The 27,723-nt window shown below is 39.3% G+C and overlaps 2 protein-coding genes across 4 annotated transcripts in view; one reads left to right on the top strand and one right to left on the bottom strand.

Annotated features, from left to right (window-relative positions):
- NCBP1 (nuclear cap binding protein subunit 1) overlaps positions 1–15,673 on the top strand; it is a 39,365-nt gene extending 23,692 nt beyond the window's left edge. For both annotated transcript variants that reach the window (XM_059141477.1, XM_059141479.1), the window contains 11 exons: positions 839–901; positions 1,141–1,215; positions 3,372–3,475; positions 5,476–5,598; positions 6,784–6,886; positions 7,702–7,795; positions 8,490–8,593; positions 10,539–10,653; positions 13,500–13,628; positions 14,183–14,296; positions 15,148–15,673. In XM_059141477.1, the coding sequence (XP_058997460.1) occupies positions 839–901; positions 1,141–1,215; positions 3,372–3,475; positions 5,476–5,598; positions 6,784–6,886; positions 7,702–7,795; positions 8,490–8,593; positions 10,539–10,653; positions 13,500–13,628; positions 14,183–14,296; positions 15,148–15,261 (1,138 nt within the window). In that variant the 3' untranslated portion in view covers positions 15,262–15,673. The remainder of the gene's footprint in view (positions 1–838; positions 902–1,140; positions 1,216–3,371; positions 3,476–5,475; positions 5,599–6,783; positions 6,887–7,701; positions 7,796–8,489; positions 8,594–10,538; positions 10,654–13,499; positions 13,629–14,182; positions 14,297–15,147) is intronic.
- The window catches only part of XPA (XPA, DNA damage recognition and repair factor), a 30,475-nt gene continuing 16,426 nt past the window's right edge, over positions 13,675–27,723 (bottom strand). The window contains exons 5-7 of one of the 2 annotated variants that reach the window (XR_009346289.1): positions 26,748–26,865; positions 23,886–24,118; positions 18,567–18,790 (exon numbers count right to left, since the gene is read on the bottom strand). Coding sequence is in view for 1 of the 2 variants with exons in the window: in XM_059141482.1 (XP_058997465.1) it covers positions 18,642–18,790; positions 26,748–26,865 (267 nt within the window). In the remaining variant the exon portion in view is untranslated. Of the gene's footprint in view, positions 18,791–23,885; positions 24,119–26,747; positions 26,866–27,723 lie in introns of both variants that reach the window. The other variant, XM_059141482.1, reaches the window with a different exon arrangement.

Genomic DNA, 27,723 nt, shown 5'->3' with positions numbered 1-27,723 from the left:
TGATCTTTCATGTCCATTGTTCAGATTGCATATCTGAACTTATCAGTAAGCACTGTTGTATGTCACACCTATTATCCTGAGTAATTTCAGTGATTGCAATTACAGATCTGTAAGGGACATGCTTTAAGAAAGCGTCTTCTGATTTTTTTCTCCCAATCTAATTAATAAAACTAGGAGTTGTGTTGGATATCACATTTATGCCATTTGAAATTCAGCAGATATATATTTGGCTCTTAAAATTTCACAGCATTATACTGTGTATCCTAAGTATACTAGTATACTAAAGTGATTTCTAGCTAGTTAGATAATATTTTTAGGGGAAAAGAGGGGTATATTTTGTTTGTGGTAAAAAGGGTATAATGTGATGAGAAACTACACTTTGGTTCTGCCACTTGTAAAATGTTTTATATGCAATTCCTTTCATCTTTTTTCTTTTGTCTGTTTCATTGTCAGTGAAATGGGGGGAAATAGTACATTACTTGAAAGTTATTGTGAGATTTCCAATATAGATAGATAGATACACATATACACACATGTGTATATATAGTGCCTGGCACAAAACAGGTACTCATATCTGTTATTTGCTTAAAAAGGATAGTACTATTACAAGGAGTGAAATAGGGGACTGTTATTTTGGGGAGAAGATGAATTTTAGGATTTATAGAGAAAAGGCTAAGTGACAGCAGAAGATACAGCTTTGGTAGGGGCATATGCTTTTCATTTAACCCTATAAAGTAGGGTTTTATTTGTCTGAAGGATTATATAAGTTCCTGTTACAAAGTGCAACCATTCATCCTTTTCCTTCTCCCCCACACCCCCTGCCCACTTCTCTCTATAGGTTTATTAATTGGTTTTCCCATCATCTAAGTAACTTCCAGTTTCGTTGGAGCTGGGAAGATTGGTAAGTGGTAGTATGTTTTATCATTCCTTTCGCTGCAGTCTGTCATAATAAAACTTAATATTTAAAGCTATAACATAAAAGCAATCTCCTACAGAGTCTAAAATAACTATTTCTGTTATACGTGTGTGTGTGTGTAATGAAAGAATTAGTAGGTACAAGGAAATTCATTATGGCTAAGTACACATTAGGTGTAAGTGCAGATTATGTGTAAGAGCTTATAAAACTAATTTTCTCATTAGGTCAGATTGTCTTACTCAAGATCCTGAAAGTCCCAAACCAAAGTTTGTAAGAGAAGTTCTAGAAAAATGTATGAGGTAAGTTCTTTGTGTTTTCTCCTTAACTTAGTTCTCCTAATTTCTATGACAGAGGAGGGGAGTGTCTCTTCTTTGCATGTGTGATGTATGTCCGGAATATCATTTTTTGAATCCAAGTACTGCCTCTCTTCCCTTTCAGTCTTTAGTGAAGATTCAGGCTAAAGAAAATTAAGCAGCAATGCCATCTGGATTGTATGTGAATTAGGCCAATATTTTTTTGTCAAATGTACTTTGAAATAATTTCATATTTTAGGAAAGTTGCCAAAATAGTGCAAAGAACATTGTATCCTGTTCATTTAGATTCCCTAGTTGTTAACACTTCACACTTGTTCACATGTTCACTTCTTTTTCCCTTCTCTGTGTGGACACACCCATCACGTTGGTCTTTTTCTGAACCTTCTGAAGACAAGCTGCAGAGGTGATGGCCCTTTGCCCTTTAAGAATCCATTGTATCTTTCCCCCAAACAAAGACACTTCTACATGGCCAGCATGCAGTCCTCCAGATTAGGAAACCGGCTGTAGTGTAGGAATACGGCCACCCAGCCCACAGACAAAACCTTGCCAACCCATCACCATAATGTCTTTGCCTTTACTGGGCCAGAATCCCATCAGGAGCACATGAGTAGCAATTAGTTGTCATTCCCTTCATGTTCCTCACTTGACCAGTTACTCTTTCCTGTCTTTCATGTTTTAAAAGAATCTAGGCCTTTCTTTCTTGAGTTGCCCTCACGTGTGTTCCTGACCAGACTCAGGACTTGTATCGTTGGTAGTGTTCCTCATGCATCACATCGAGGGCCACATGAGCCCACCCCTGGAAATGTTAACCTTGGGCACTGGTCGTGTCAGTGGCTGCCACACTTCTCCACCTTAAATTCACCATTATTCCCTTTGTGATTGATTAATATTTTGTGGGAGATATCCTGAGATCATACTCCTATTCTGTTCTGTATCAGATGTCTACTGACAGCTACTTTTATTTGCCACCACTGTGATGACTGCCAAGTAATGATTCTTTTTCCATTTTTTCCCAACATTTATTAGTTGGTATTCTCCTGTAAGAAGGCAGTATCCTTTTTCACCCATTTATTTATTTAGTCCTGTGTTTATATATCCAATAGGGACTAACGGATTTCTGTTTCCTTCAGTGAGTTATAATATAATCTCTTGCTGTCATTAATAATTTTGATGCCTAAATTGCCCCTGATTTGTTTACTGCGGAGTCTCTTGTGCCTCCTGGGTCCTTTTTTTTTTTCCCCCTCTTAACGTCCCCCTCCATTCATTAAGCATTTCCTTATTTGGCATAAGCTGTACCAGGCTCAACTTGTGTTTCCTTACCCCTCCCCTGGAATCATCTAGTCACAGAGCCCAAGTTTTTTGTTTCTGTTTTTGATTTTTTTAAGATTTTATTTATTTGAGAGAGAGCACACACATGCACGCGTGAGCACGCACAAGCAAGGGGGAGGGGCAGAGGGAGCGTGACAAGCAGACTCGACCCCAACATAGGGCTCAGTCCCAGGACCCTAAGCTCATGACCTAAGGCAAAATCGAGAGTCTGACACTCAACCAACTGAGCTACCCAGGCACCCCGCATGGAGCCCAAGTTCTTAATAGTGAAGTATAGTATTTAGGAACCAAGATCTGGATACTTACTGTGCTCATTGTTCTTGGGATGGACAAAGATAGTATATACATTTATGCACACACACACACACACACAACTTTTTATATTGACTAAGGTGTGTGTATCCCTCCAACTCTACTTCATTTTTTTCTAGCCTTTCCTTTGCCATAATTTCTAAATACCTTCTCAGGCAGTAGAAAACTTGGCTCCCATTAGCCTTGATAATACATTTATTTGCTGCAGTAGAATCAGTGTTTCCATCATGGAGACTCCCCTCTCCCCACCCTACCCCAATACCACTCCACTTCCTTGGTCACCAGGCTTCCCCTCATTGTGAACCAGTAAGTTTTGAAGAAGGCCTGAGTTTCAGTATGCTGTCATAGACAAAAGCTTAAAGGACTTGTTTTCCCCTTTGGCTTCTTGGCTGTCAGCTGAGTCCAGGGTGTTGGAGATGGGACTTTTCTTGGTAAATTGGAGGTTACCAAATAATGGAACTGATGAACAGTATTTTCTGAGGCTCTTATTTGTATTATAGGTTGTCTTATCATCAGCGTATATTAGATATTGTTCCTCCTACCTTCTCAGCTCTATGTCCTGCAAACCCAACCTGCATTTACAAGTACGGAGATGAAAGTAGCAGTAAGTAATAGAATACAATTCATCCCGTTGTCTTTTTTAAACGTACTGATACCAATATTCTCTGAAATCAGTTATTTAAGGTAGGAAAAAGTGAACTTTCTCTTTTCTTGGGTTTATATTTTGTCTGTTTGAAATACTAGTTGCTATTTGTTTGCCCTGTCATCATTTTAAAGATTCATGGTTTATTTATTGGCTTGTAAGTTTTTTTCCTTAATATTTTTTATAATGTTATATCCATGAGATTATCTTAAATATGGTGCTAAGTATAGCGAGTTGAATGTAGAGCCAGAACTTATTAAAATGAGTGTATCTGTCACGGTGGTAGAGATTATCTGAATTGATTAGCGTGTGGTACCCGTTCAGGTGTGGGAACATAGGTGCACATTGACTGTATTTTTGACCAGCAACATGCCTCTAGAAGTCAGTTCTTAAATACAGTTTTCTTACTTTTTGGTTACCTCATGTCTGAGATTACGCTGTGAGTCAGAGCGCCTATACTGTGATATGCCATTTTGTGCCTTATGCTTAAGGAAGGTAAGGTGTGCATTGGTGATCGCTGGTAGAGAGTTGGGTGCGGAGTCTTCGCAGATGGCACTGCACATGGCTCCTCTGTGAGCCTCCCACTTCATGGTGTGTAGCAGTTCCTCCATCTTGAAACTTACTCCCCTCCTTTGCCTTCTCCTGCGCCCCTCGTTCTCCACCTCCACCTCACACTACACCTGTTTTCCTTAAAGTGAACTCCGTTGGTCCCAATGCTGAGTACATTTCCTTTGCCACTATGCCACTTAATCCTTGAGGCAGCTCTGAGAATTAGTGTGTTTATTATACCAATTTTACAATGAAGAATCTGTTCAGAGAGGTGAAGCCAGAGTGAAATGGCTTCTGAGTGGTAGAGCCCCAACTCACATCCATCCCTACTAACCAAGCCACTTTGACTCATCCCACTTTGCTTTCCTGCCAGAGCAAAGTTAATGCGGCAGCACACACATGTGCAGAGTTCTGAGCTCTGCCTTATACTGGCCAGAGAACCATAAGGTAGTCTTTGATAGCAAGAGCTCAAACTTCCGTTGAATGTTGAGCTTTCTTTTTTCCCCATAGAAGCAGCTAAGCCTAATAGTTAAAGCCCTCCTAACAGTTGTCTCTACTGTGCCATTTGTCACTTCTTCCCAAGTGGACTCCTGCTCCAGCCAGGCCACTTCCTCTTTTATTTATTCTGGGCTCATGGTTCTCGGTTTTGCCTTTATTTGTGCCATTAACCTCAGTCTGGAAAGCCCTTTCTCTCTCTAGTTCCTGTACTCTCTCTAGGGTCTGTCCCAAGCTCCTCTCCAATGAATACTAACCTTTATCAAGCCAGTTTTGTGTTGCTCTGGCTACTTTTTTTGTGACTGCCTTGGTTCTCCAATACAATATAGACTCTTTAGTGATGGGATTTTCTGTTTCTCCATTATTTTCTCTCCCACTTCCAAAGAAAACTTACACAGCACATGTAACCTATTGTAACTGACTTCATTCAAAATGCTTAGCAACTCCTGTTCTATGTCAGGATTGTCATTTTATTTGTTACCCCTTTGTCAGCCTTATGTTAAGATTTGCAGTTGCCCTGGTGATGCCATACAGTATATATTAGTGCAAATTTTATACAATTAAGGACTCAACAGATAACTAATAGTATTAAATACATGGAGTCACAGCCTATGAGCATCTGGCTTATACAGATGCAAGTGTATGGCCTCAGCAAAAGACAAAAGCAAAAAACCTATCAAACTGACGGCCTTCCCCTCTTCAGACTCAAACTTATTTGTCACTGTCTTAGGGAAAAGGAGGAAGAAGGGGCACTAACCAAAATGAGAGGAATACATCGAGTCTCAGATGTTTGGCTTAATAAAAGCCTAGGGATTTGAGAACTGTCAAAGGACAGTCATGGAAGTTTCTTAGTTATTTAACTATTTACAAGAACAGTCTTAAAACTTGATCTACCCTCTTCCCCATTCTGTGCTTAGATTCTCTTCCTGGACACTCAGTTGCCCTCTGTTTAGCTGTTGCCTTTAAAAGTAAAGCAACCAATGATGAAATCTTCAGCATTCTGAAAGATGTGCCAAATCCTAACCAGGAGGATGATGACGGTAAGAGGACTGAGTACTTCTTCAGGGGCGCTGTGCCCAGGCCAGTGCACAGCATAGAGAGAAGGCAGAATGTGAGCTCCTCTGAATTCTCAACAGCTGCTCCTAACCAAAGGCCTGCTCAGTGTCTGCAGTTCCTAGAACCCTGCTACTTTCTCCATTATGTAAAGTGAGACCTCACTTCCCTATGACAGCTGATGTTCAGTTTAGAAACTAAACACAACATAAAATATGCTGTTACCATTTAGAAATTTTTAAACATTTCCCGTTTTCACTTTAGAGAGGTTCCTGAATGGGAGGACTTGGTGAATTATAAAGTTGAGTTTTTCACCAGTTTTTAAACAATTATAATAAGAATGTTCAACACATACTGAGTATGTACCATGTAATTCCAACCCTAACCCTAGGTTTTTCTCTGGGCAAGAGTGGCAAAATAGGCAAAAAGATTTGTAAGTTTACCTGAATCAGTAAATGAACAAGTCAAAAAATTTTGAGAGGGACTTGCCTTATCATTTATTAAAAGATATCATGAAAGCTGCAGTAGCTAGAATAATGTGATACTGGCACCAGAAGAGACAAATCAGTAAAACAGGTAAAAAGCCTACTAGGACAACTAGGTGACATTTCGGGGAAAAATTTTTGTTAGAGATTTACATAAGGACCCATGCATAGTAAATGATTTAATCAAAATAAAACATGAATGGCCCTTGGGTTACTTACTATTAGGATTTTGTTTGGATTTTTGTAAGAAATTTGTATTATGATAGAAGATATAATTAGAAAGCAGATGTTGAAATGATGGTCGTGAATTCAGACGTTGTCAGACATCTTAAGACTTAGATTTAACTGTTAAGCGTTTACTGAATTTTTTATTAATATATTATTTTACCACCATACAGAGAGATATGAACAAAGTTTATGTTGTATTTGTAAAAGAAATGGATCATATAAAAGAATGAGGGAAACAATCCCAAAAAACTAAGAATTAAGATTATGCTTAGTTTTATATTCTGAGTATTTGAAATCAGCAGTGATCTTTTATTGTTTCATCAGTATGCAGAGAAATGACTGACGTATCTGACTTAATGCCTGAATGTGAGCATGCCATCCATCTAGCACTCTAGGTGATGGACCAAGGACTTGCTATACTTAAATTTTCTAGCTTTCTTACTGTGGAATATTTTTCAGATGAAGGATTCAGCTTTAACCCTTTGAAAATCGAGGTCTTTGTACAGACTCTGCTACACTTGGCAGCCAAATCATTCAGCCACTCCTTTAGTGCTCTTGCAAAGTAAGTGCAACAAGAACACGTACTCTATTTTGAGGGTTCGGAATGTTGCTTGGTGTATACCAGTGGTATAGTAATTTTTAGCTAAAATTGTTGAACATGAAGATCTTAATAGTATCATCACATACTTCAATACAGCGGTTCTGGTTTGTAGTACTAACATCCTGTTTGGCTCCTGTCAGTCCGTATGGACAGTTTGCTATATACATGGCAGGTACCTATTTTCAGGTAGACTTTTAGAGAAACTAGTGAGAAACCTGGGTCCACAGGACAATCCTATATATCGTCAAGAAGCTCCCACCCTGTCTAAACATCTTCCTAGAGGAAGGTAAGCAGAAATTGAGCCAGCTACATTTTGGGGAGTGACCCAAAGGTTGGTACTGAAGACAGAGCTTTCTAACTCCTCAGACAATGCAGAAGCAGGAAGAGCATACAGATACTTCTCCAGCTGAGCAGAGAAACTGGGCTGCTCAGCCATCTCAACTTCAAGTCTCTATTGCAGGGTTCCCACAGAAAGTGCAGGCAGGATACTTCATCTTGAGTTTGGAGACGGTTCGTTAGCACTCACCTAGTCTTAGATACACAGTTAACTATAGTCCTAGGCTAACAGTGGTGTATCGAAAATCTAGGATTTGTGGCAAACTTCATACAAACCATAAATTCCTAATCATACCCTTTATTTCCTTAATGGTTAACATTCAGTTTTGTATTTATGTATTACACTGTAAATTGAGTAGCATCAAAAAAGCTTTGAAAAACTTAAAATCCTTAATGAATAAGTTTTTATGTGGTATTTTTTTTACCCCCACTGTCAAAAGGTTTCATGAAGTCTTCAAAACCCTAGCAGAGAGTGATGAAGGAAAGTTACATGTTCTGAGAGTTATGTTTGAAGTCTGGAGGAACCATCCACAGGTAAAAATTCTAATTAGACATGTTGAGGCTCTGATTATATAGGTATAAAAATAAGGCAATTAATACCGTTGTTTTAAAACATGAAATTTGAGTCTGTTTTTTTAAGACTGTAGAAATCATGGTATTTGATTAATTCAAGAGCAAGTATATGATTTGGTTTTGGACTATAATATCTCAACACATTTTTTAAATATGTAGTAAGAATGCTTGTTGTTTAGAAGAGTCTACCACTTGGGTAAGGAAATAGCTGTCAAGTCTACACAATTTCTACAAACAAGCTCCGGATTTCTCAAAACTCAAGTTACTGTTTTCATACTATAGTTTTAAAGAGGCATTAAAATAAATTGAATATATTGACACTTTTTTTATAATAAAACATCCTTAGATTTTTTAATTTAAGGATTCAGCTGAGTTTATATATTTTGGTATTCTCTAATATTTTCAAAAAATTTTAGGTGTTACCACTAACAGTTTTTCTTTTTGCTGCATTGTTATTGGCATTATAGTTCTCTTGCTGTCTTATAGTAAGTACCGGAGCCAAGCAGAAAGCAGAATAAAGCTTAAGACCCAAAGATCAAACTGATCTGTTCCATAACCACTGAAAATGAATTTCAGACTTTCTATTTTGGTTTTGTAGCATGGGTGGGATTCCATATAAGTGTGATTTACCCTAGTAGCTGTTTTCTCATTGTAGATGATTGCTGTACTAGTAGATAAGATGATCCGTACACAGATTGTTGACTGTGCTGCAGTGGCAAATTGGATCTTCTCTTCAGAACTATCTCGAGACTTTACTAGGTAAGTGTGGATTATTTTACAAAGTTTGTATTCTTTAAGAATTAACTTATATTTGGTCTCATACATGAACTCCAAATTCTGGCTCAGACATCATTAATGTACCGATGGTCCGATCTGGTAGGACTGGGCTTGGCAAAAGATTCCTGGACAGTGTGAATACACAGCCAGGCAGTTTTGCAGTGTCTCTTAAGGACACACATGTAAATCGAATCAGGACCCAGCCAGACAAGTAGAATTGCTGATAAAGGATCCAGACTTGGGAGGGAAGACCAGGTTGTGTGTCAGGGTCTGAGCTAGACAGTGGGATATAGGGAAGGGTTCCAGCGCAACTGGGGACCTGAATGTATTCCAGGAGCTATGTGAAACCAAAGTCAGGTGGAGTAAGGACACATCACAGAGGGACTGAGGAGAAGTCTGATGGGCACCTGAGTGCCCGTGGGGAGGGGAGGGTGTCTCACCTCAGTCACAAAAAACCTAGATTTAATGCAGAAGATTCATTTTAGGCCCGTTTGCCCTGCAGGAAGAGACTTTTCATTAAGCTTGGTTCTTACTCATGAGGTGAGTTCATAGGCTTTCGAACTGATTGGGACTGGAACAGTAGTTGTCTCAAAACAGGAAATAAAGGAATAGTGCTTATAAAGATCAAAAAATCCACACAGCCTTTATCCTCTTCATTGTATTTGGTATTGCAGAGGACACTGGTCTGAAATGAACTTAATTGTTAGGTTGGAAGGGTTTGATTTAAAGTTACCATTTCAGCCAGGTTGGCATTCATAAATGAAGACAATGACATTTCTCGTATTTGCAAACTCTCATAAAATTGATTGCCCAGGTTATTTGGTAGCCATTATCCTCACCCCACACTATAGAGGGGGTTACAGTATCTATATTGTACAAAACAGGAAAGTGCTGCAGAGTGTTTAAGTAGTTTGTCCAAGCAGAGTCAGAGTCAGAATTCAAACACGGGCATTCTTGAATGGGTAACAGGCTCAAAAGCTCCAGCACTTCTTGAACCTAAGCTCAAGGATTCCTAACTCGGCAAAGCATTCCCTACCACCCCTTCCAGAGCTGAAGTATTCTGCTCTTACACCCTGTCCACTAATGCTCTTGACTGGGTTTGATGACTGGCTGATTTATTATCTTGCGCTGAAACTGTCCTCATCCAAGTCAAAATGTTTAGAGGGAAGTCCTCTTCTGTGCTTTATCTTGGGGTTAGGAAGAACTAGTTCGTAGACAGATATAGTTAAGACATTGCTTCAAAAAATAAACCATTTATACAACAAACGTTTTAAAGCACCTACAAAGTGACCATGCTTGAGCAGTTTGCGGATACAGAACTGGACACATAAAATTCATCTCATTCTTGAAAGCCCAGCAGTTGATAGCTATTGTGAACTAGTAAGTTTCTTAAATGTTCTAGAGAATTGGCTGAATATATGCTATAGTTAAGTAGCTTAAAGCATGTGAAATGAGCCTCAGATTAGGTTTCCATTTTGAGACAACTCCAATACATAATGTTTAAATTTAGAAGAGAGAAAATACATTTTTGTTTTTAATATATATATATATATTTATACTTATATAAATATATAAAATAAAAATATATATTTAAAATATATAAATATAAAAAAATATATTTTTCTAGTTTGTCATTTCACTTCATTGAGTACATACACATACCTTTTATGCATTCTAGTAGGGGATGGAAATAAAAATGACAAGGACCCAGTACTGCCTTCAAAAAGCTTACCTGAGTCTAATGGGTAGATGCAGATGTTTGCACAATTTATAATACAAAAAAAAAATTTTCAGTATTGCTGGAGAAATAGGACCATTCTGCCTATTAAGAAGACCTCCAGCATGAGTAGGTTATAAGAGCTAAGAGATCTTATTTTCTTTTAAGTGTACTTGAACATACATGAACTAAACACTGTGTTACTTTAAGATTATTTGTTTGGGAAATCTTGCACTCCACGATTCGTAAGATGAACAAACACGTTCTCAAAATCCAGAAAGAGCTGGAAGAGGCGAAAGAAAAACTTGCAAGGCAACACAAACGGGTAAGTCTTTATGTCGATTCGTAAATGGTCAAAGAAAATATGCCAGAAACTCTTAAAAATATTCAAAGTTCATTACCTTGATAGGAACTTCTTTTTTTCTGAGGCCAGATTACACAGACTGTTGTAGAAGTAGAGGGAGAGGATGGACCTGGGGGTGTGCTGCTCCCTGCTGCCACACTGTGATGAACCTGGAAGGAAGCCACAAACCTTGCCTTTCTCTTGTTTTTCTGGATCAGCTTGTTTGCCTTCCCAGAGGGGAAGGCAGAGAAGGAAAGAGGACACTTGTATTTCCTCTAATAAGAGTTTCTGGTGCAAGAGGGGACAGGGAGAAGACTGTGTACCTCTTCCCTGTACTGTGGGGAGGGATGGGCCGTCATTCCCCAGTTTATAGAGTCCTTCTCATATCCCTAAGTATGGTTCGCCATTTTGGGTGGAAATAGTGAGCTGCGTTCCACGATTTTACAGAATAGTATTCCTAGTATTTTTACTAACAGTATTTTCCAGTGTTGTCGCAGCATATTTACCAGAGTGGGTGGAAACAAATTTAATGACTTACATGAACATATAGCAGTTTCAAGTGCTAGTCTCCATGCATACATGTATGTATCACATATAAACGCACATTGACAAACTTAAAATACTGCAAGGTAAATGGTGTCATCCCCATTTTATACATGTCCAAATTGAGGCTCAGAGAACTTAAGTAACTTGCTTAAGTAAGCTTGCATGGTTTGTAAATGACACAGCTTAGGATCTGATCCAGGCCTGTCAAGTCTCAGGGCCTTTCCTTCATGTCACACTGTTCTCTAGATTGGTGATGTCCAACACAGTAACTGCTAACTACATGTAACTAAGTTAATTAAAATGAAGAGCAATTTAAAATTCTTCAGTCACCCCAACACCATTTCAAGTGCTCAATAGTCATGTATGGCTAGTGGCTACTGTGATGGGCAGGACAGACTGATGTAACATTTCTCTCCCTACAGAAAGGTCTACCAGGTAGTAGACTTCGATCCTAACCTTAGTGTGCTGTTAGGAAAAAACCAGCATCTACCCAGTTGCGTACAACATAATAAGGCAGACCCCATAACAGGTACTACATTAGGGACAAAAGCAGAATTCTATAAAAACAGGGGCTTTGATAATTTTGCTAAAAAGGGAGAAGACCATCACAGATGGGGCCTTATCAACAACATGTTATCTAGAAGGAAGTAGGCTTTCCAGGGCTGGTGATGCCTGCCTTCTTGCTCAAAGGACCAAAGGACCTTGGTCCGTAAGATCCCTGGAGTTGGGTTCTGGCTCAGCCACCTACTAGCTTTGTGACACTGGGGAAGTCATCTAACCACTAAATTAAAAAGACAACACCTGTGAATGTTCTGAGTTCTTCAGGGTGAGCTGGAAGGGAGTTGTTAAAGCTTAACAGGGATGTCTTGAGCCTGTCGTTGCCAGCAGAATTTTGAACAGTCTGCTTTGAGTTATTATATGTAGTCGGAGCCATTTCTAAATCATTGCAGGGATGAGCAGGTTCTCAAACTGAATGCAGGCCTGACGAGCTGTTTCTCTGGGGTTCTGGTTGAAAGGATCATAGAGCAATGTATGGGACTGGAAAGCACAGTTGGTCTTTTCACTGGCCATCAATTTTGTTGAATGAGCAGTGGTAGAGTTAAAAGAATATGCTATCATTATTTGCAGGTTCTGTTTTTGCAAACTTGCTAAAATTTGTGCCCTCAAAATCTATACTCCTAGTGCTTTTCCAGTCATTCAGACAGAGCAGTGAAAAATTCGTGTTGTCCAGTGAGCTTGTTCTCAGATAAGATTGAACAAGGCTGTACGCCACCTTCTTGTTTTAGGTCTCGTGCTATTTTAAAAAGGTATCCTTTTCAGGGTGTATTTAGTGCCACATCTGAGCTTTTTTTGGTGACTTCACTGTTGAAAATGGCCCTGAAGCATAGGGCTGAAATGCTGTCTAGTGTTGCTAAGTGCAGGGAGGCTGGTGTGTCTGATGGTAAAAGTACATGGGTCAGATGAGCTTCATTTGGCCGGCAGGAACAGTGCTGTTCACCATGAGCTCAGGGTTCAAAATCAACATCCTCATCTTATATCCAGAAAAAGGGAATCCACTGATCTGTCCCTGAGGCTCTTCCATCAAGTGTTCAGGTAACAGCTGTAGTGCTGTGCAGAGCAGCTCAGTTTGTGGATTCGTAAGACATTCTTGTGAGGCTGAAAGCCAGAGAGACCTATGGTCCCATTACTCAGGGTCCGGAAGACGTTCAGTCCTTCTCAGGCAGTGTTTGAGTATAAAGAACTGTGTTGATAATTATTTGTAAAACATATTAAGAGATCTTCAAACAGAAACACACATAAGGTTATATATCGATCAGGTGACAGATACAAGCTACGAGGCTCCCAAGAACCTAACCCTGTCCTTCCCTAAGCAGTGGTTCAGGGTTCACAGCAAATGTGTAAACATAATGATGGTGAGTAACAAGAATCTACATTTTCCGTAGAGCTTAATTAAAGCTGTTTTCATTTTGAATGGAAGAAAAATGTGACACACACTTCCTCCCTGAATGGGTCGTCCTATAACTCACTTCTGCTGGGAATGCAGACATGCCTACCTGCTGTCATCCAAGACAGTTGCCCCCAAATTTCCCTGGCCTGGATTAAGTGCCCCAGGACTGTTGGGGTATGTGTGTGCATTTAGGGGAGCGGAGTACTTTCACCTTAGAATACCAGCCTTCAAGTGGCCTCGACCAGACACAAGAACACCCTTGCCCTTCCTTTATGAGGTTTAGCATACTGGAATTCAAAATGGCATTTTCCTTTTGTTCCTGTGCCTCCTGCAGCGAAGTGACGATGACGACAGAAGCAGTGATAGGAAAGATGGGGCTCTGGAGGAACAAATAGAAAGATTGCAGGAAAAAGTGGAATCTGCTCAGAGTGAACAGAAGAACCTCTTCCTCGTCATATTCCAGGTATCTTGGCTTGGGACACTGATAGGTTAAAAAAAAAATCTAAATATTTCTTTAGATTTCAAAAATTTTTTAATCGTAAAAATCACTTATAAAACTTTAAAATACAAAAATTTACAAAGGAAGTAAAAGTTCACTACTTGAAGGTAACCGTGTGTACCCCCCAGTCTGCGGTATTCGCCTAGCGTTCTTACAGGACCATTTCTCAGACTGTGCGAGGATGCTTTAAGTACCTCTCTCTATTCAGTTATTCCCAATTGTTGATCATTTTATACCTACATTTCTGATTAGGTCCTTAAAAACAGATGCTGAGAAGGGCATAGTAATCTAGATATTAAAGCTGTTCATGTACTGAAAAAAAGGATACGCTCATGTTAGCACTGGTCTGTGTTTCTAGACTGACAGCATATATTGACTTAGGGAAGTTGGTGATACACACCATGAAGACCAAGTGGAACAGGAATGCCTTTGAGGTCTCTTGGTCAAAAATGTGATTGTTTTCTGAAGTAGAAAAATTCTTCCTGTAACACTGCTTTAACTTTGTACCCCCTTTCCAGCGTTTTATCATGATCTTGACTGAGCACTTAGTACGATGCGAGACTGATGGGACCAGCGTATTAACCCCGTGGTACAAGAACTGTATAGAGAGGCTCCAGCAGATCTTCTTACAGGTTTGTGGGAAACTCTGGTTAGATAATAACCATCACTGTTCTCAGCCCCAAGAATTGTCCATTTTAAAAAACAGTCAGATTTGTCAGGAGGTTTTGTAGTACCTGTAAGGCCTTTTACTGTCCATTTGTTCCTACAATGGCTCAGAGTATTTAGGTTCGAATGGGTCCTCCAGCTCTCCGATTTAGGAATTGCTGTTCTCCAAGCCTGTAGAAGTCTCTGTATGTGCAAGTCCTACAGGCAAAGTTAGAAGAGATATTCATTTTCTGACCTCCCCCACCCCCCACAGAGCCTCAACAAGTCCTAGACTTTCAGTGAGACAGATGAGCTATTTGACAGATAAAATGAAGTTTGGGTTTCTTGTTTTATAGAGTAGTTAGTAGAGAAATTAGCCAGTGATCTCTTATGTTTTTGTAAAAGAAAATTTTAAATGTCTAACCAGTAAAAGGAAAATACTGCAGAGTATCTTTTCTCATGTTTCAGCAACCATAGTTTTAATCCTCCTGGATTGTTTTTAATCTTTGGGCTCCCTTTAAAGAGTCCTGCTGTCTTGTCCTCATCAGTAGGGACCCAGCTGTGCCCGGTCTGGAAGGCTCTGCTCTGAAGCATAAATTATGTTTACATTCAAATCCAGTTCTGGCTACTTTGTTTCTAAGTTATTGAACATCCTCCCTGCCTTTTTTTTTTTTTTTCCTCTACATTTTCTTAACATTGGAGCTTTTTAGGAGCCCATCCTTCCTATCAAGTATAACCACTTTTTTTCTCCTACCCCTTCCCATTCGTTCCACAACAGGAACAGGCTGCTCAAGTGGTCTTTTTCCTGACCTAAACCTCCCCTTTTCTGTGTCCACAGCATCACCAAATAATCCAGCAATACATGGTGACCCTGGAGAACCTGCTCTTCACTGCCGAGTTAGACCCGCATATCCTGGCTGTGTTCCAGCAGTTCTGTGCCCTACAGGCCTAAGGGTCCTTTTATTCCCTTGTCAAGATTTTTTTAAAATCTCTCAAAATAACTGGTCTTATTTTTTGATGGTTTGAATGCTTGCTTTCTTGTAGCATCCTTTCACTTATTGGGGGGGGGAGGGGGAGGACGGTGAAGAATAGAGCATTGGTTACCTTCAATGGCCCCTACAAAGCGAAAACTCCCGACTATGTGACAATGACCATAGGATGTATTATATATGTGACAGATACAACTTTTCTGGTATTTTTTTTTCCTTAAGGCACAAAAGATAAGTGATTTAAGGTATGTAAACACTAGAGGTCCAGCTTACAAAGTAGTATATAGAACTGGTGGGTTTACTATCAAGTAGCGTAGCTTTTCACAGCTCATGGATAACCTGATATGGCTGAAATAAAACTAAATGTTTTTTAAACTTCGGTATTTCATGATTTATCTCAGTCTACTTAAAAATCGCTTTCTTATGGAAGTTGTACTTCCCTCACTTAGAATTCTTTCTCTAAAGTATTTTAAGTAATATTAATAAATGTTATTCAGAGTAGCACTACCCAAATTCTTCAGTTATTTTCTAAATTAAACCACAGTATCTGGGGGGTGAAGTGGAGCCAGCCATCATTCTAAAGCCTCCCAGTGTGCAGGCAGCTGTGGGAACCATGACCTTGGAACCATCTGGTCATCTCCTCTAGTCTCAGATTTGTCCAAGGTCCACTAGGGAAGTACATGTTGAACTGGCAACAGAAGTAGCTAGACTAGCTAAAACTGTACTTGGAATTCTATGTAGGTTTGGACTTTGTTTCTAAAGAACTTGATCCAAGTAATTACTAATTCTTGAGCCTGTTTCCCATAGGGTATTGAAGCTTAGCTCAGATAAACACGCACATGAAATAATCACATCTAAGGGATTCCCTGACATTGCAAATCGCTAGCATTTTAAGACTTTACTAAACTTAAAAATTTATCAACAACCCCACAACTGGTAAGTAGTATTCCTGGGCATCTGTGCAACACAGGTATTAACTTACTGCATCGTAAATTTCAGAGGCATGCATTAGCATTTTTCCTATTCAGTTTCTTTGGTTTACGCCACATTTAGTAGCTAAAGAGAGAAGAGATTCTACTCAAGAGAGAAGAATTCCTAGGATTTTTAAATACCAACCATTTAAACAAAGAATGCAAGTTACCAGCATAAAAGGGACCAAAACCCAGGTTCTTGTCTAAATATTCTTTGGTTATGCTGTTCCTCCTTCCCGCAAGTCAGACATGGCTCTTGTCTTCAAGAGGCCAAAACAATAACCATTTATGGCTCTGGAAACTTTGACCCTACACTGTCCTGTAGCCTTCCCTAGCCCAGCGTACCTGCAGTTTGGCTGGTATACCTGCTGGATCCCAAGTCTAGAGGAATTTTTCTCTTGCATCCTCTCTTCACGTGTAATATTGCTTCTCATAAGAATTCACTGATGGGACCCTGCTCTTGTACAGTTTGGTAGCTAAGTTTATGGAAAAAACTGGAAGTTGAATTTCAAAAGAAAGGCAAAGAGCAAAAACATTCAGCAGCTGCTTTCCCCACTCAAGCAGCTCATACAGACAAAAGAATGGCAGCTCACTACCATACCTCACAAAGAAATCAATATTCTGTTGAATACTCTATCAATGCCATTTAACATTTCCTTTGTCAGAGTGAACAAACATGTGCTTTGTTTTCCTTGATTCTCAATCTCCCTTCCAGGAATAATGCAGGCAGTGGTTCATATGAAAATAAGTTTGCTTGCTCTTCCTGGAAAGTATTTAATAGTTTGTTATATAATTTACTAATCTGTAATTATACCTAAAAATGAGAAATGAGGAAAAAACTTGCCAACCTGGGTAGAATACATTGTGTGGTCAGTATTCTCTGGATACTGGATCCTCTTCAAGTGATGAAAGCGTGCACAGAAGCATTTGTCTGGGAAACCAGACAAATCTAGAACTGTGCTGTCCTGATGAGATTACGTGCTCAAGTGCCACATGCCATAGATTGGCTATCTTTAATCCTCACAACCATTCTCTGTGAGATGATTGTGCCCATCCAGCAGATCAAAATACTCCCATGAAACAACGTACCCAAGGTCCACAGCTAAAAAAGAGGAATTTGAACCTAAGTTCCTGGTATTCAAGGCTTTTTATTGCCCATGCAGTTAATAAAGCTGCCTAGACCCCCTCATTACTCTGTTAACATCAAGCTGGAAGCTCTTTTGTGGTACCAGGAGCATCTTGCTGCCCATTCTGAACCAGTCAGTAATTAGCATGGCACACTTATATATATATCAACACTGGACTAATATAGTAAACATTTCTAGGTTGAATTCTTAGAGAATGATTAGTAATTACAGTCTCAAAATTCTATTTGAGTTGGACTAGTTTAGATTTGCCTTTCTTCAAGCATCCTCTCCAGGAGAGCTGATCTAGAAAGGAAGATGATACACCTTCCTTTACATATAAACTTCCTATTTTTTCTATTTGTAGCAACAGGACTAAAAAAGCCAAGTCAAAGAACAACTTGATAATATCCAGTTTAACTTGAACAGGTTTTGTGTGTGTGTGTGTATCTATCTATCTATCTTGCATAGATCCTATAATCAAGCACAAATCCTCTTACTAGTTGTAACTACCTTGTGATCTTTTGACAAGACAGGCAAAAGTGACTAATCTTGTTCCAGATGTCTGGGGCGATGTCAGGTTGTAGTATCAATTCCTTTAGAAGTGTGAAATAAACAAATTATCTTCCCTCCCAGGATTAAATGAGAATACCTGTAAGCCATTTCACATCACACCCGCCTGGTCCAGTAAGTGCTCTGTAAAATGTTAGCAAGTTAGGATACACTTAGTACCTTTTCTGATCAAGAAGACAATATGGCTGTTTTTCCATTTTAATCCAGATTAAAAGGGCTACCTCAACAAGGATGTTAGGGCCTATGGTAATAAGCCATAAGGATACCAAAAACATGATCAGACTGCCACGACTCAATTCCTGCTGTCAGGCCTTGTCCAACAACACTCCCCACTACCTCATGTGGAGACAGGGTCTAGAAGACCTGGCTAGCCTCTGGGGCCAGGATCTACTACTGTCCCTGTTGTTTCCTAGAAAAATTAACTTCAGTTGCCTTTACCAAAAGTTCCTCCTCCTATTCCAATCTAGGGTTTGGTTCGGTGTATTTCTCAACTTTAGCTCGAAGCTTACTTTTGAACCTATTCCACCTCCTTGGCTTTAATTCCTACTGTAGAGAAAAGCAATCACAGACCCAGTATTTGCCCACAACCAGACCGGAAACTGAAGCTGTAACATATATATTTCTTCCAGAAGCGTTATTTACATGAGTGTCCCATTCATCTGTGAATAACTTAAGTCACATCTTCTCATAGGTCAGCTCATGGCCACACACGGTACAAGTCTTCCGATACATGTCCTCCTCTAGGTTTTCCTCTGGTCCATACTCATGCTGATGAGCAACTGTCTCCCTTTTCCACACGCTGCTTCTTATCGCTCGCCGTAATTCTAAGAAAATAAATAAAAGCTGTTTTTCAGTGATGCTATTCAGCTGAAGCCCAAATCCACCAAGGTGTAACATATACCTTTAATTTTATAACAAATCAAAATTGATTCTATAACCTTAGCCAGCTTGGTCTGTGAAATTACTCACTGTTGGAGCCATGTGAAATGGGAGATAGAGAAATGGGGTAAGTGGGTTAGAGGGACAGTAAAACAAAAAATTCAGAAGATGAGTAAAAGAGGATTTCAAAAAACGGGATTTGTTCATAGCTAAGAAAAATGATGCCACAGCAGGAAAGGGAGAGTGATCAGTAAGCTGGATAATTCAGGACAAGACCCATTTCAAAGTCCCATATATTAGGGGCTGCTTCTATAAGAGGCAGGCCAAGCTTTGCTTGCAAGAGAACTAGAAAGCCAAGAAGTCTGCTGTTATGCTAGGGTTTCATCCCAGAGCAACTGCCTGTGCACCCGACTTGAAGTCCATTCAGTTCCTTATAAAATAGCAATATTTTAGGAGAGGAATTTCCAATTACTACAAAGGACAACTAAATATAAGAATCAAAGCCAATTAACTGGAAAGAAGGACAGTTTTTCTTTGGTTTTTGGTGGGTTTTTTTGTTTTTTTTTGTTTTTTTTTTACTTATTTATTTTACAGGCAGGGAACTGGAACAAAAATAGCATGTGACCTCAAATCATCTATTCCAGAGCTTAGAACTTTTCCATTTCATCATGTTAAAATGTCATTAAAAAAAAAAAAGAAAACTGTTGGATACTTTGAAAAGTAACTAAGCCAATCACATGTAGAAAGTTCACACTGCATTACCTGAAGGAACCAAATGCTTAGTGTTAACTGGAAATTAACAAGCTAATAACTTCAATTTCTCGTTTAATGAACAGAAAGCAACACGAGTCGTTTACATTTTTTTATTCTGACCAGTGATCCATGAAGCCCAGCTCGGACAGCACGCTACCTAAGGAAGAGTACGTTACATAACCTCAACCATAAAAATCACTGTACACTAAGCGATCACACATTTTCTTTAATTCTCTTTAGATTTATAAGTAGTTTCAAAATACTTGAGCCTTTGTATTTCGGCCCTATTGTATCTTAAGGATAAACAGATGGGAGTGCTATGTACCAGGCACTGTTCTAAGCACTTTATCTATAAACACATTTAAACCTTACAATCCTTTGAGAGAAGTACAACTACCATCCTAATTTTAACATGAAAAAACCAAGGCCCAAAGAAGTTTCATTTGTTGTGCCTAATATCAAACTGCTAGCTGATGGCAAAGGCGTGGTCTGGCTCACGTTCCTGTTAACCATGAAAGCTATGCTGCCCTTCCCCACCTCTGGTGTGAGAAGCCCTAGATCTCAGACCACTGTTCTCAGGCTGCAGCGTACACACCTCTAGACAGTTTCCAAACTAGGGGGAAAATCGTCTTCATCCAAACAAGAATCTGTATTCCTATATTCTGTCACATTCTGAAGGTGGCAATTTTTTCCAGACATATCTAAAAAGCCCTATCTTTTTTTTTTTTTTTTTTTAAACCTTAAGGTATTTCTAAATAAAAAATGAAATCATGTGCTGACTAGCACAGATGCCTCATGGTTTCGGTCAATGACAAGAGGTTTCCTGTTTGAGTTCCAATAGCTCCCCTCCAAATCTGTTCGGATACAAGGTATCCCATCTGCTTTTCCTTTACTCCACTGAGAACACTCTCTCAAAATCCGACTGCAACCCAGTCACTGCTAAACACTAACCTCTAACTTGAGCGTTATGTGAACTCAGGAAGAGAAAGAAGAGAGCTATTTGCTTACCACTAGAATACTGACAACAAAATCTAGTTTACTCCCCATAATTGTACATAAGGTTTTTGCTGACTTTATGGCTTTTTCTTCCCATCCTTCAGCTAGTGTATCAAGAATAATGACAAGAAATAAAGCCGTATTTTTAGTATTTACTAGACACTCCTGGAAAAAACTTGTGCTAGAAGATAAGGAAGTACTAAAATACTGGTATGTTGATCATTTTCTTGCCTTCTTTCCCTCCCTGAACAATCTAGTCCCCAAAGCCATTAAGTGGAGCAAGTAAAGCAGGCATCTGTGGTGGGGAAGAGGGTGCCCAAGAAAAGTGAGGAGCTCCCTACAGTGAAGGCTGCTAGCAAGAGTGAGGGGAAATCACGTACAGGGGCATCAGTCGAATAACTATATTACAGATAGTGCAAATCAGGTCTCTCACTGTCAGAAGGGAGTTAGTTACAAACAAGGGGAAAAAACTGAGAATGAATTCTAAAATCCTAGATTAGAACTGGGTATGTGTGTACTCAAGGTGTTAATTTATAACATATATGGGGCAGACATAAAAATACAGATAATACACATGTTTTGTGCTAGAAAGCAGAAATCCTTGACAAGACATGACAAAAGGACAGAGGAGCTTGCTTAAAGATTCCTTTTGGCCCAAATCTCAATCTTAACACCTAAAGAAGTACAGAATTGAATCAAAAGCCAAGGAGAAGAACAAGAATTCATGAATCCATACCAATAATAAAATGGCAGAAAGGATGCTGCAGATCACTCTGGGGAAAGGATAGAACTGCTGTATCCTCTATACTTTTCTTTGCAATCTTCTGGAACTTTTTAAATTTATTTCCAAATAAAAACTTAAAAAGGAGTTAGCTTGAAGGGGCCAAATCTGAGACCATTTGAGTCTCAAAGTAACAGGAATGGACTGTAATGTAACACTGATTTGAGCATAAGAATCCATGAATCCAACTTAATACTAAAAGCCAAATAATAATTATAGGAAGAATAACAGAAATAGAAAGTCACCATTTACATCCAGCCTAGTAACAAGACTCATGCCATGTACTAAAACCCCGGAGTGAGACTTAAGGAAGGAGATGCTCACCCAGTACCAAAGAGTGCACCCCACAGATTTCCTCGTAATTATTTTTTTTTCATTATAAAACATGACAAGAATTTATTTTAACCTACTCAACCCCAAACATTTACATACTTAAGAAGAAAACAGTGGGTTTTTTTTTTTTTTTTTGGAATATTGATTTACAGATTTCCTCGTAATTATAATGGGGAAAGGATACCCAGACAACAGACAAACCTAGCAGACACCATCCCAACCACGCTAGCAAACAGAAGATCCCCTCTCAGCTGACAGCATGTGTCTCCTGATGTGACACACATGGACACATCACCAGGAAAGGACTCCTACCAAAAATGCCCACAATCTAATTGTGCGAAAATAAGCTGCTAATAAACCTAAATGGGGCCAGTCTGCAAATTGTTGGCAGTCTCCAAAAATGTCAATAATAGTCTGAAAAGAAAACCACTGAGGACCTAAAAGAGTAGATAGGCACCACCCTTGACTGGCCCTTGGATCCAGCAACTAAAAAGCTGTGAAGGACATCAGAATGACTGAATGTCTAGGACATACTAGACAATAGCATTATATTAACTTTACTGAGTTTGACACTGCTTTTCAGTTACACAGAATGCCACTGTTTACAGGAGAGAACACGTTGAAATATTCATTACAATGTCCTCAGGCAACTCTAATGGGTCCACATTGTGTGTGTGTGCACACGTCAACAAATGTGGCAAAATGCCAACAACATCTGGTGAAAACAAAATTTTTTAAATGAAGAATAAGTTTTTTTTCATTACTTCATTTAAGCAATTTAAAACTTCCAGAAAGTAGAGGTAACCACCTACTGCTAAGTGAGAAGAGGGAGGCAGAAAAGTCAGAGCAGAGCCTAGAAGGGTGGGAGAGCCTCGCTAGGCCCGTAGGAGAGCTAAGGAGCCCTGGGAGCGAGGAGCGGGCACTGTGCCAGGCAGCACTGAAAGCCTAGCTGAGCTGGAGAACAAAACAGGTTACCAGGTTATAACCTCCTAGTCCCACAAGCCTAGAATTTCACAGCACAGAAAGCTGTGGACTACCTCTCTGGAAATATATAAAAATATTCACCATGAACAGTCTTGCTATGGAGATCTTCAGATAGATATTCTTTTTACCTGAAGAAGTTTCCCTTTAAATCCTTGTTTCAATGAAAAATTTAGGTTATGCCACTCTGAAACGTGTATTTTATTTGCCTTTTTTTGAAAGGTTATTTTTACACATATTTATCCTGTATCCAGCAACATTATTAAACTTTCTTCTAAGTTATAACAGTTTTTCAGTTCTAGTTATAATCATATTGCATTAAGTCAGTCTTTTTAAACAGATATAGCTTCTTTTCCTTTAGTTCTTCTATTGCTCTGTATCCTACACTTTTGTAAAAAAGATGGCTTGTATTCAAAGAAGCCCAATACTCTTTAGGAGGTAAACTTACAGGAAAACTAGCTGAGGGAGACCAAACATTTTTATATATTTGATGGAAGGGCAGAAATTGTGATATAGGGTGCTCCTTGTTAACTAGAGGAAAAGTCACAAGGAAATATCCAAATAACATGAAGCTTTGATCTTATCTTGTCCTCCTCCATACACTGAAGCAAAGGAACATGGAACTGTGTCCTTCAAACTCCGCTGAGAGAAGCCCGAAAATGGTCATAAATAGAACCACAGGCCCAGAATGTAAAATGTCCACACATTTAGTAGGAACTCCAAAGGGGGCTTTTCTTACCCACCCTTTTGGGAGGAAAAGTGCAGAATAACAATGAGGAATTCTTTTCCATTTTTTTGAAGGCTTACCTCTATCAGTACTAAGAGAAAATGGAGTCTAACTTTAAAGAAAAGACTCATCTCCACCTTATTTGTGGAGAGGCATGCAAGTTAGCCCAAAACATTTTATGTATTAGCACCAAATGAGAGTTCGCATCCGGGTCAAAGGCAGCATGTAGTGCATTCTTTGAAATCCAGTTAAACGGAGCAGCAGTGATGCCCTTGTTTCTACTTCTGTCTCCTTGGATCTAAGAGATCTGTAATAACTTGAATTTGCTGACAATTCTTGCCTTTTACTTTGCCTATATTTATAAATACCTTATACTATTTATACTTAAATTTTTTCTGTAGTAAAACCAGTACTTTCTCAAACTGCTAAGCAGATCACATGTTCAAAGCAGGCAAATGTAATCTCTTACCTTTCCATAAAGAAGTAAGCTTTGTATCAGCTTCTTTGTGGATCAAAATCAGAAGACCAAGAGGAACCAGGTTCCAGTTTCTTTTCAACTAAAAAACTTTTAGACTTGCTTTTATTTCTCTCTGTTCTGAGCAAACTGCACGGTAAACTGCTTGTTCCTAATCTCTACAGTGTCTACTCCACTCTCAGCCCTTGGCGGCCTAGTCAGGAGAACTGGAACTTATTCACCGACCTCTAAAGTAAACCAACGAGAAGAAGCAATAATTAAACAGGGTACCCCACTGACCCCTGCACAGGAAAATACCATAAGACAACAGAGCAATGCTTTTACGACTGAGAGCGTGCTCAGGTTTTCATATGCAAAGGAAACTGGAAAATACATCCACTCAGAAAAATTTCCTCAAAAAGACATGCTTCATCCCAACAAGAAAGGAAATGAATTTAAGAAACCAGTCTTAAGGGTCCATGAAAAAATTCAGGGCAAATTAAAACTCTTCCAGGAAGAGAAAAAACCATAGTTTTATCTGGTAATTAATTGCATTTTAATGTAGTGAGAAAAAAAGCCAATTACATTTGAGTTTATATTTCCTTGATACCTATAAAAATTATATAAATCTTAAAAGAACTGTTATCTTCATTCTTATAGAAAAAAGTATAAAACAGATCCTATAATCTTCTACTGTTAGTCAAATTACAGGAACTTAGCCCCATTCAGATGACCTCTTGACTAAACTACAGAGATCGTATCTAAAGAAAAATTACAGATCGCCCTCCTTTTTGAAGTATTTCATCACTTTGCAGGTCTCAGTTTCTTTTTTTAAAGATTTTATTTATTTATTTGACAGCCAGAGATTGCAAGTAGGCAGAGAGGCAGGCAGAGAGAGAGGAGGAAACAGGCTCCCCGAGGAGCAGAGTGCCTGATGCAGGACTCGATCCCAGGACCCTGAGATCATGACCTAAGCCGAAGGCAGAGGCTTTAACCCACTGAGACGATTCAGGTAGCTAGAGTTACTGACGACCCCAGGCTGGTCTGTAACGAGTCTGCAACTCTGCAGTCCTCTCTCACGCCCAGTAAGAAGCTTCTGTTACTTTCCCCCTCAAGGCTCTCCTTGATGCCAGAAGAAGGAAGGGCTGAAGCAAAACCTCAGGTAACATAGTCTAATGGAAGATTAAAGGAGAGGACTAAACTGAAAAAAGTCTTTCCAAAGCCCCTCAGGTGGTCCTTGCCGGGGTTTCCAGTGACCCGGTACAGAAGTGGCTCACATGGGGAAGACTCTCCAATGAAATGCTTCTAGACGGCACAGTTTGCCACAGGAAATCTAACCAAGCCAGAGAAGTGCACTTGCCCCCTGACTCAGGAGCTGGCCTCTTAAGTCACTAGACTTTATATAAAGACATATGTGAGGATGTTTATTATAAGGGTTTTGATAAACGTCGTAAGTATCAACGGTGCTTCCATTTTTTAAAGAAATATTTTTAAAGAGTCTATGTGTAGAAAAGAACTAGAAAAACAGACATTAAAATGTCACTACTGATGGTCTCTGGGCAGGAGACTACTACTACAAGTTATTCACAGTTTCCCAGCCTTTCTGCACTGCACACACTCTTGTCATGGAAAGAGGGAAAAAAGATCCTCACAAGAAGAAACAAGGCAGGCTTACAATTTTTGTTGCTGTAATATTTAACGCATCTGAGCTACCTTCCAAAACCTCTTCTAAATCCTAAACACATAAGCAAATTTATTTATTATGGCTAAGACACTCATTTTAAATGGATGTATATAAACCCAGTAAATACATAAGATACATGCCATCCAGACGCACCCCACACGACAGCGGGCCTCTACAACTCCTGTGGGAGAACACGGATGCCTACTGAGCGAGATGCTATCCAGGGACTCGGCGGTCTGCACGGAGTGCTCCTGCTGCTCCAACGCCAGCCCCCGCTGCCCGCCATCAGCACTGACCACACTCCCACAGAGGGTTAAGCTTACTTTCTCTTCTGACTGACTCGACCCCCAGCACGGACGCTAGCGCAGTGCCTGGTGACGCTACCAGAGGCATGGCTGGACAGATGGATGACTGGACAGACTTATGCACAGAGGCATACATGGATGGGTGTACAGGTACAGAGAAAGATGGACAAAGGAATGGACAGACAGATGTACTGACAAAGGAATGAATATACCAATGCAGACTTTCGGTTATGAAAGCCTGCTTCCAGTCCCACGTCACTAATAACTACCAATGTAACAAGTCACTCTACCTTTTATTCACATATAAAAGAAGAACGATTAGACCTGCTGACATAAGAAGGCTCCTTCTAGCTACTCAATTAGAGGACTAACACTTAGGCATGATCTTTTCATTTTAAGCAATTGAAAGGTTTGCTGGTGGATATCATTTTTATAACCCAGTTAATCATATTTAAGATTGAACAGATGCCAAATCCTCAACCAAGGATATATCCCTGCTCTACCATTGTTCCTATATAAACACGTAATTCACTGTGAGAGGATTTACATGCTTTTTAGAACTGCAATACTCTGAAGTTTGCACCAAGAGCCTCAAACTTTCAGTTTGAGGGCAAACTTTCAGTCTTATCTTTGAATAAAAAAACATTCCAATCTACCGGTGACAGATCTTTAAACAAGAACTACTTAGTAAAGTCTTTTTGCAAGTCAGTAAAATACAGTCCTTCATGAGATCAATGTAGCCACTTCCTTTTCCTTTTCTTTTCTTTTTTTTTTTTAAGACCTTATTTTTTTAAGTAATCTCTACACCCAATGTGGGACTCAGACTCACAACCCTAAGAGCAAGAGTCTCACGCTCTGACCGAACCAGCCAGGCACCCCTCCACTTACCTTTTACTTTCTTATCAAACTTCTTCTGTTTCATTTTCTCTCGGTTTTCCTGTCGAGCTTCCTTTGCTTCCTCTAATGCTTCCTGACTACCCCAAACTTCAAGAGACCTCTTCACAATCTACAACACAGAATCCAGATTCAAATAAGCCATGATTCAGAGTTAAGTATTATAATGTCATAATGATTAAATCCACGGACACCAAAACATGATCTCACTCAAGGGTGATTTTATAAGTATTTGAAATTCTGAAGATTTTAAATTGTGCTAAGAAACAACTCTAATAACATCTTTATCTAAGCCTACAGAACCTCAGTAAATGTATGCTGAATTAGATGGTAAGTACAAGACCTGGGCTCTGATTGTATTTGTTTCTCTGTTGTCACATGAATCCACAGAAGTATCAGTAGCCTGTGGGTCGGATGAGTTTTGTCACACTCACCAAAAAAATCTGCAGACCAGTCAGCCACAGCCTATGTGAATATGGAGGTCATCTCCAGAAACCTCTCTCCACAGAGAATCAGTCACTACTGCTCTCCTCCTCCTTGGTCCAGTACTGACTTCTGATCTTTAGAATGTTAACTTTTTCTTCTTTTTAACTGGTACCTGAAGGACCTAAAGTCTTTATTCTAGCTTAAAAACTTTGCATTCTAGTATCTTTACTCTTTATAATATTTATTCACGTTTAGGAGACTAACAAACACACTAAGAATTATGCTCAGTACCTCTCTCACAATACATTAAGGGAACAAAAATACAAATCAAGGTAGCCAAACTCAAATTTTCTCCTGACATGATCAAACAATATCCTGGTGTTTCCTAAATTCTCAAACATTGCATTCTCCATACTCTTACACCCCTGAAATGCTGCAGCAACAGCAACTGGCTCACCAGTGCTTTAACAGCTGAGTCACAAAGTGGTTCAGAAGAATTGGACTCTGAATGCAAAGAAGTTTACGAATACTATAATAAATCTGG

Source organism: Mustela lutreola, chromosome 12 (assembly GCF_030435805.1).
Source record: "Mustela lutreola isolate mMusLut2 chromosome 12, mMusLut2.pri, whole genome shotgun sequence".
Lineage (NCBI taxonomy): Eukaryota > Metazoa > Chordata > Mammalia > Carnivora > Mustelidae > Mustela > Mustela lutreola.
Note: the sequence above shows the minus strand (reverse complement) of the source record. Positions and strands in the feature narration are given on the sequence as shown.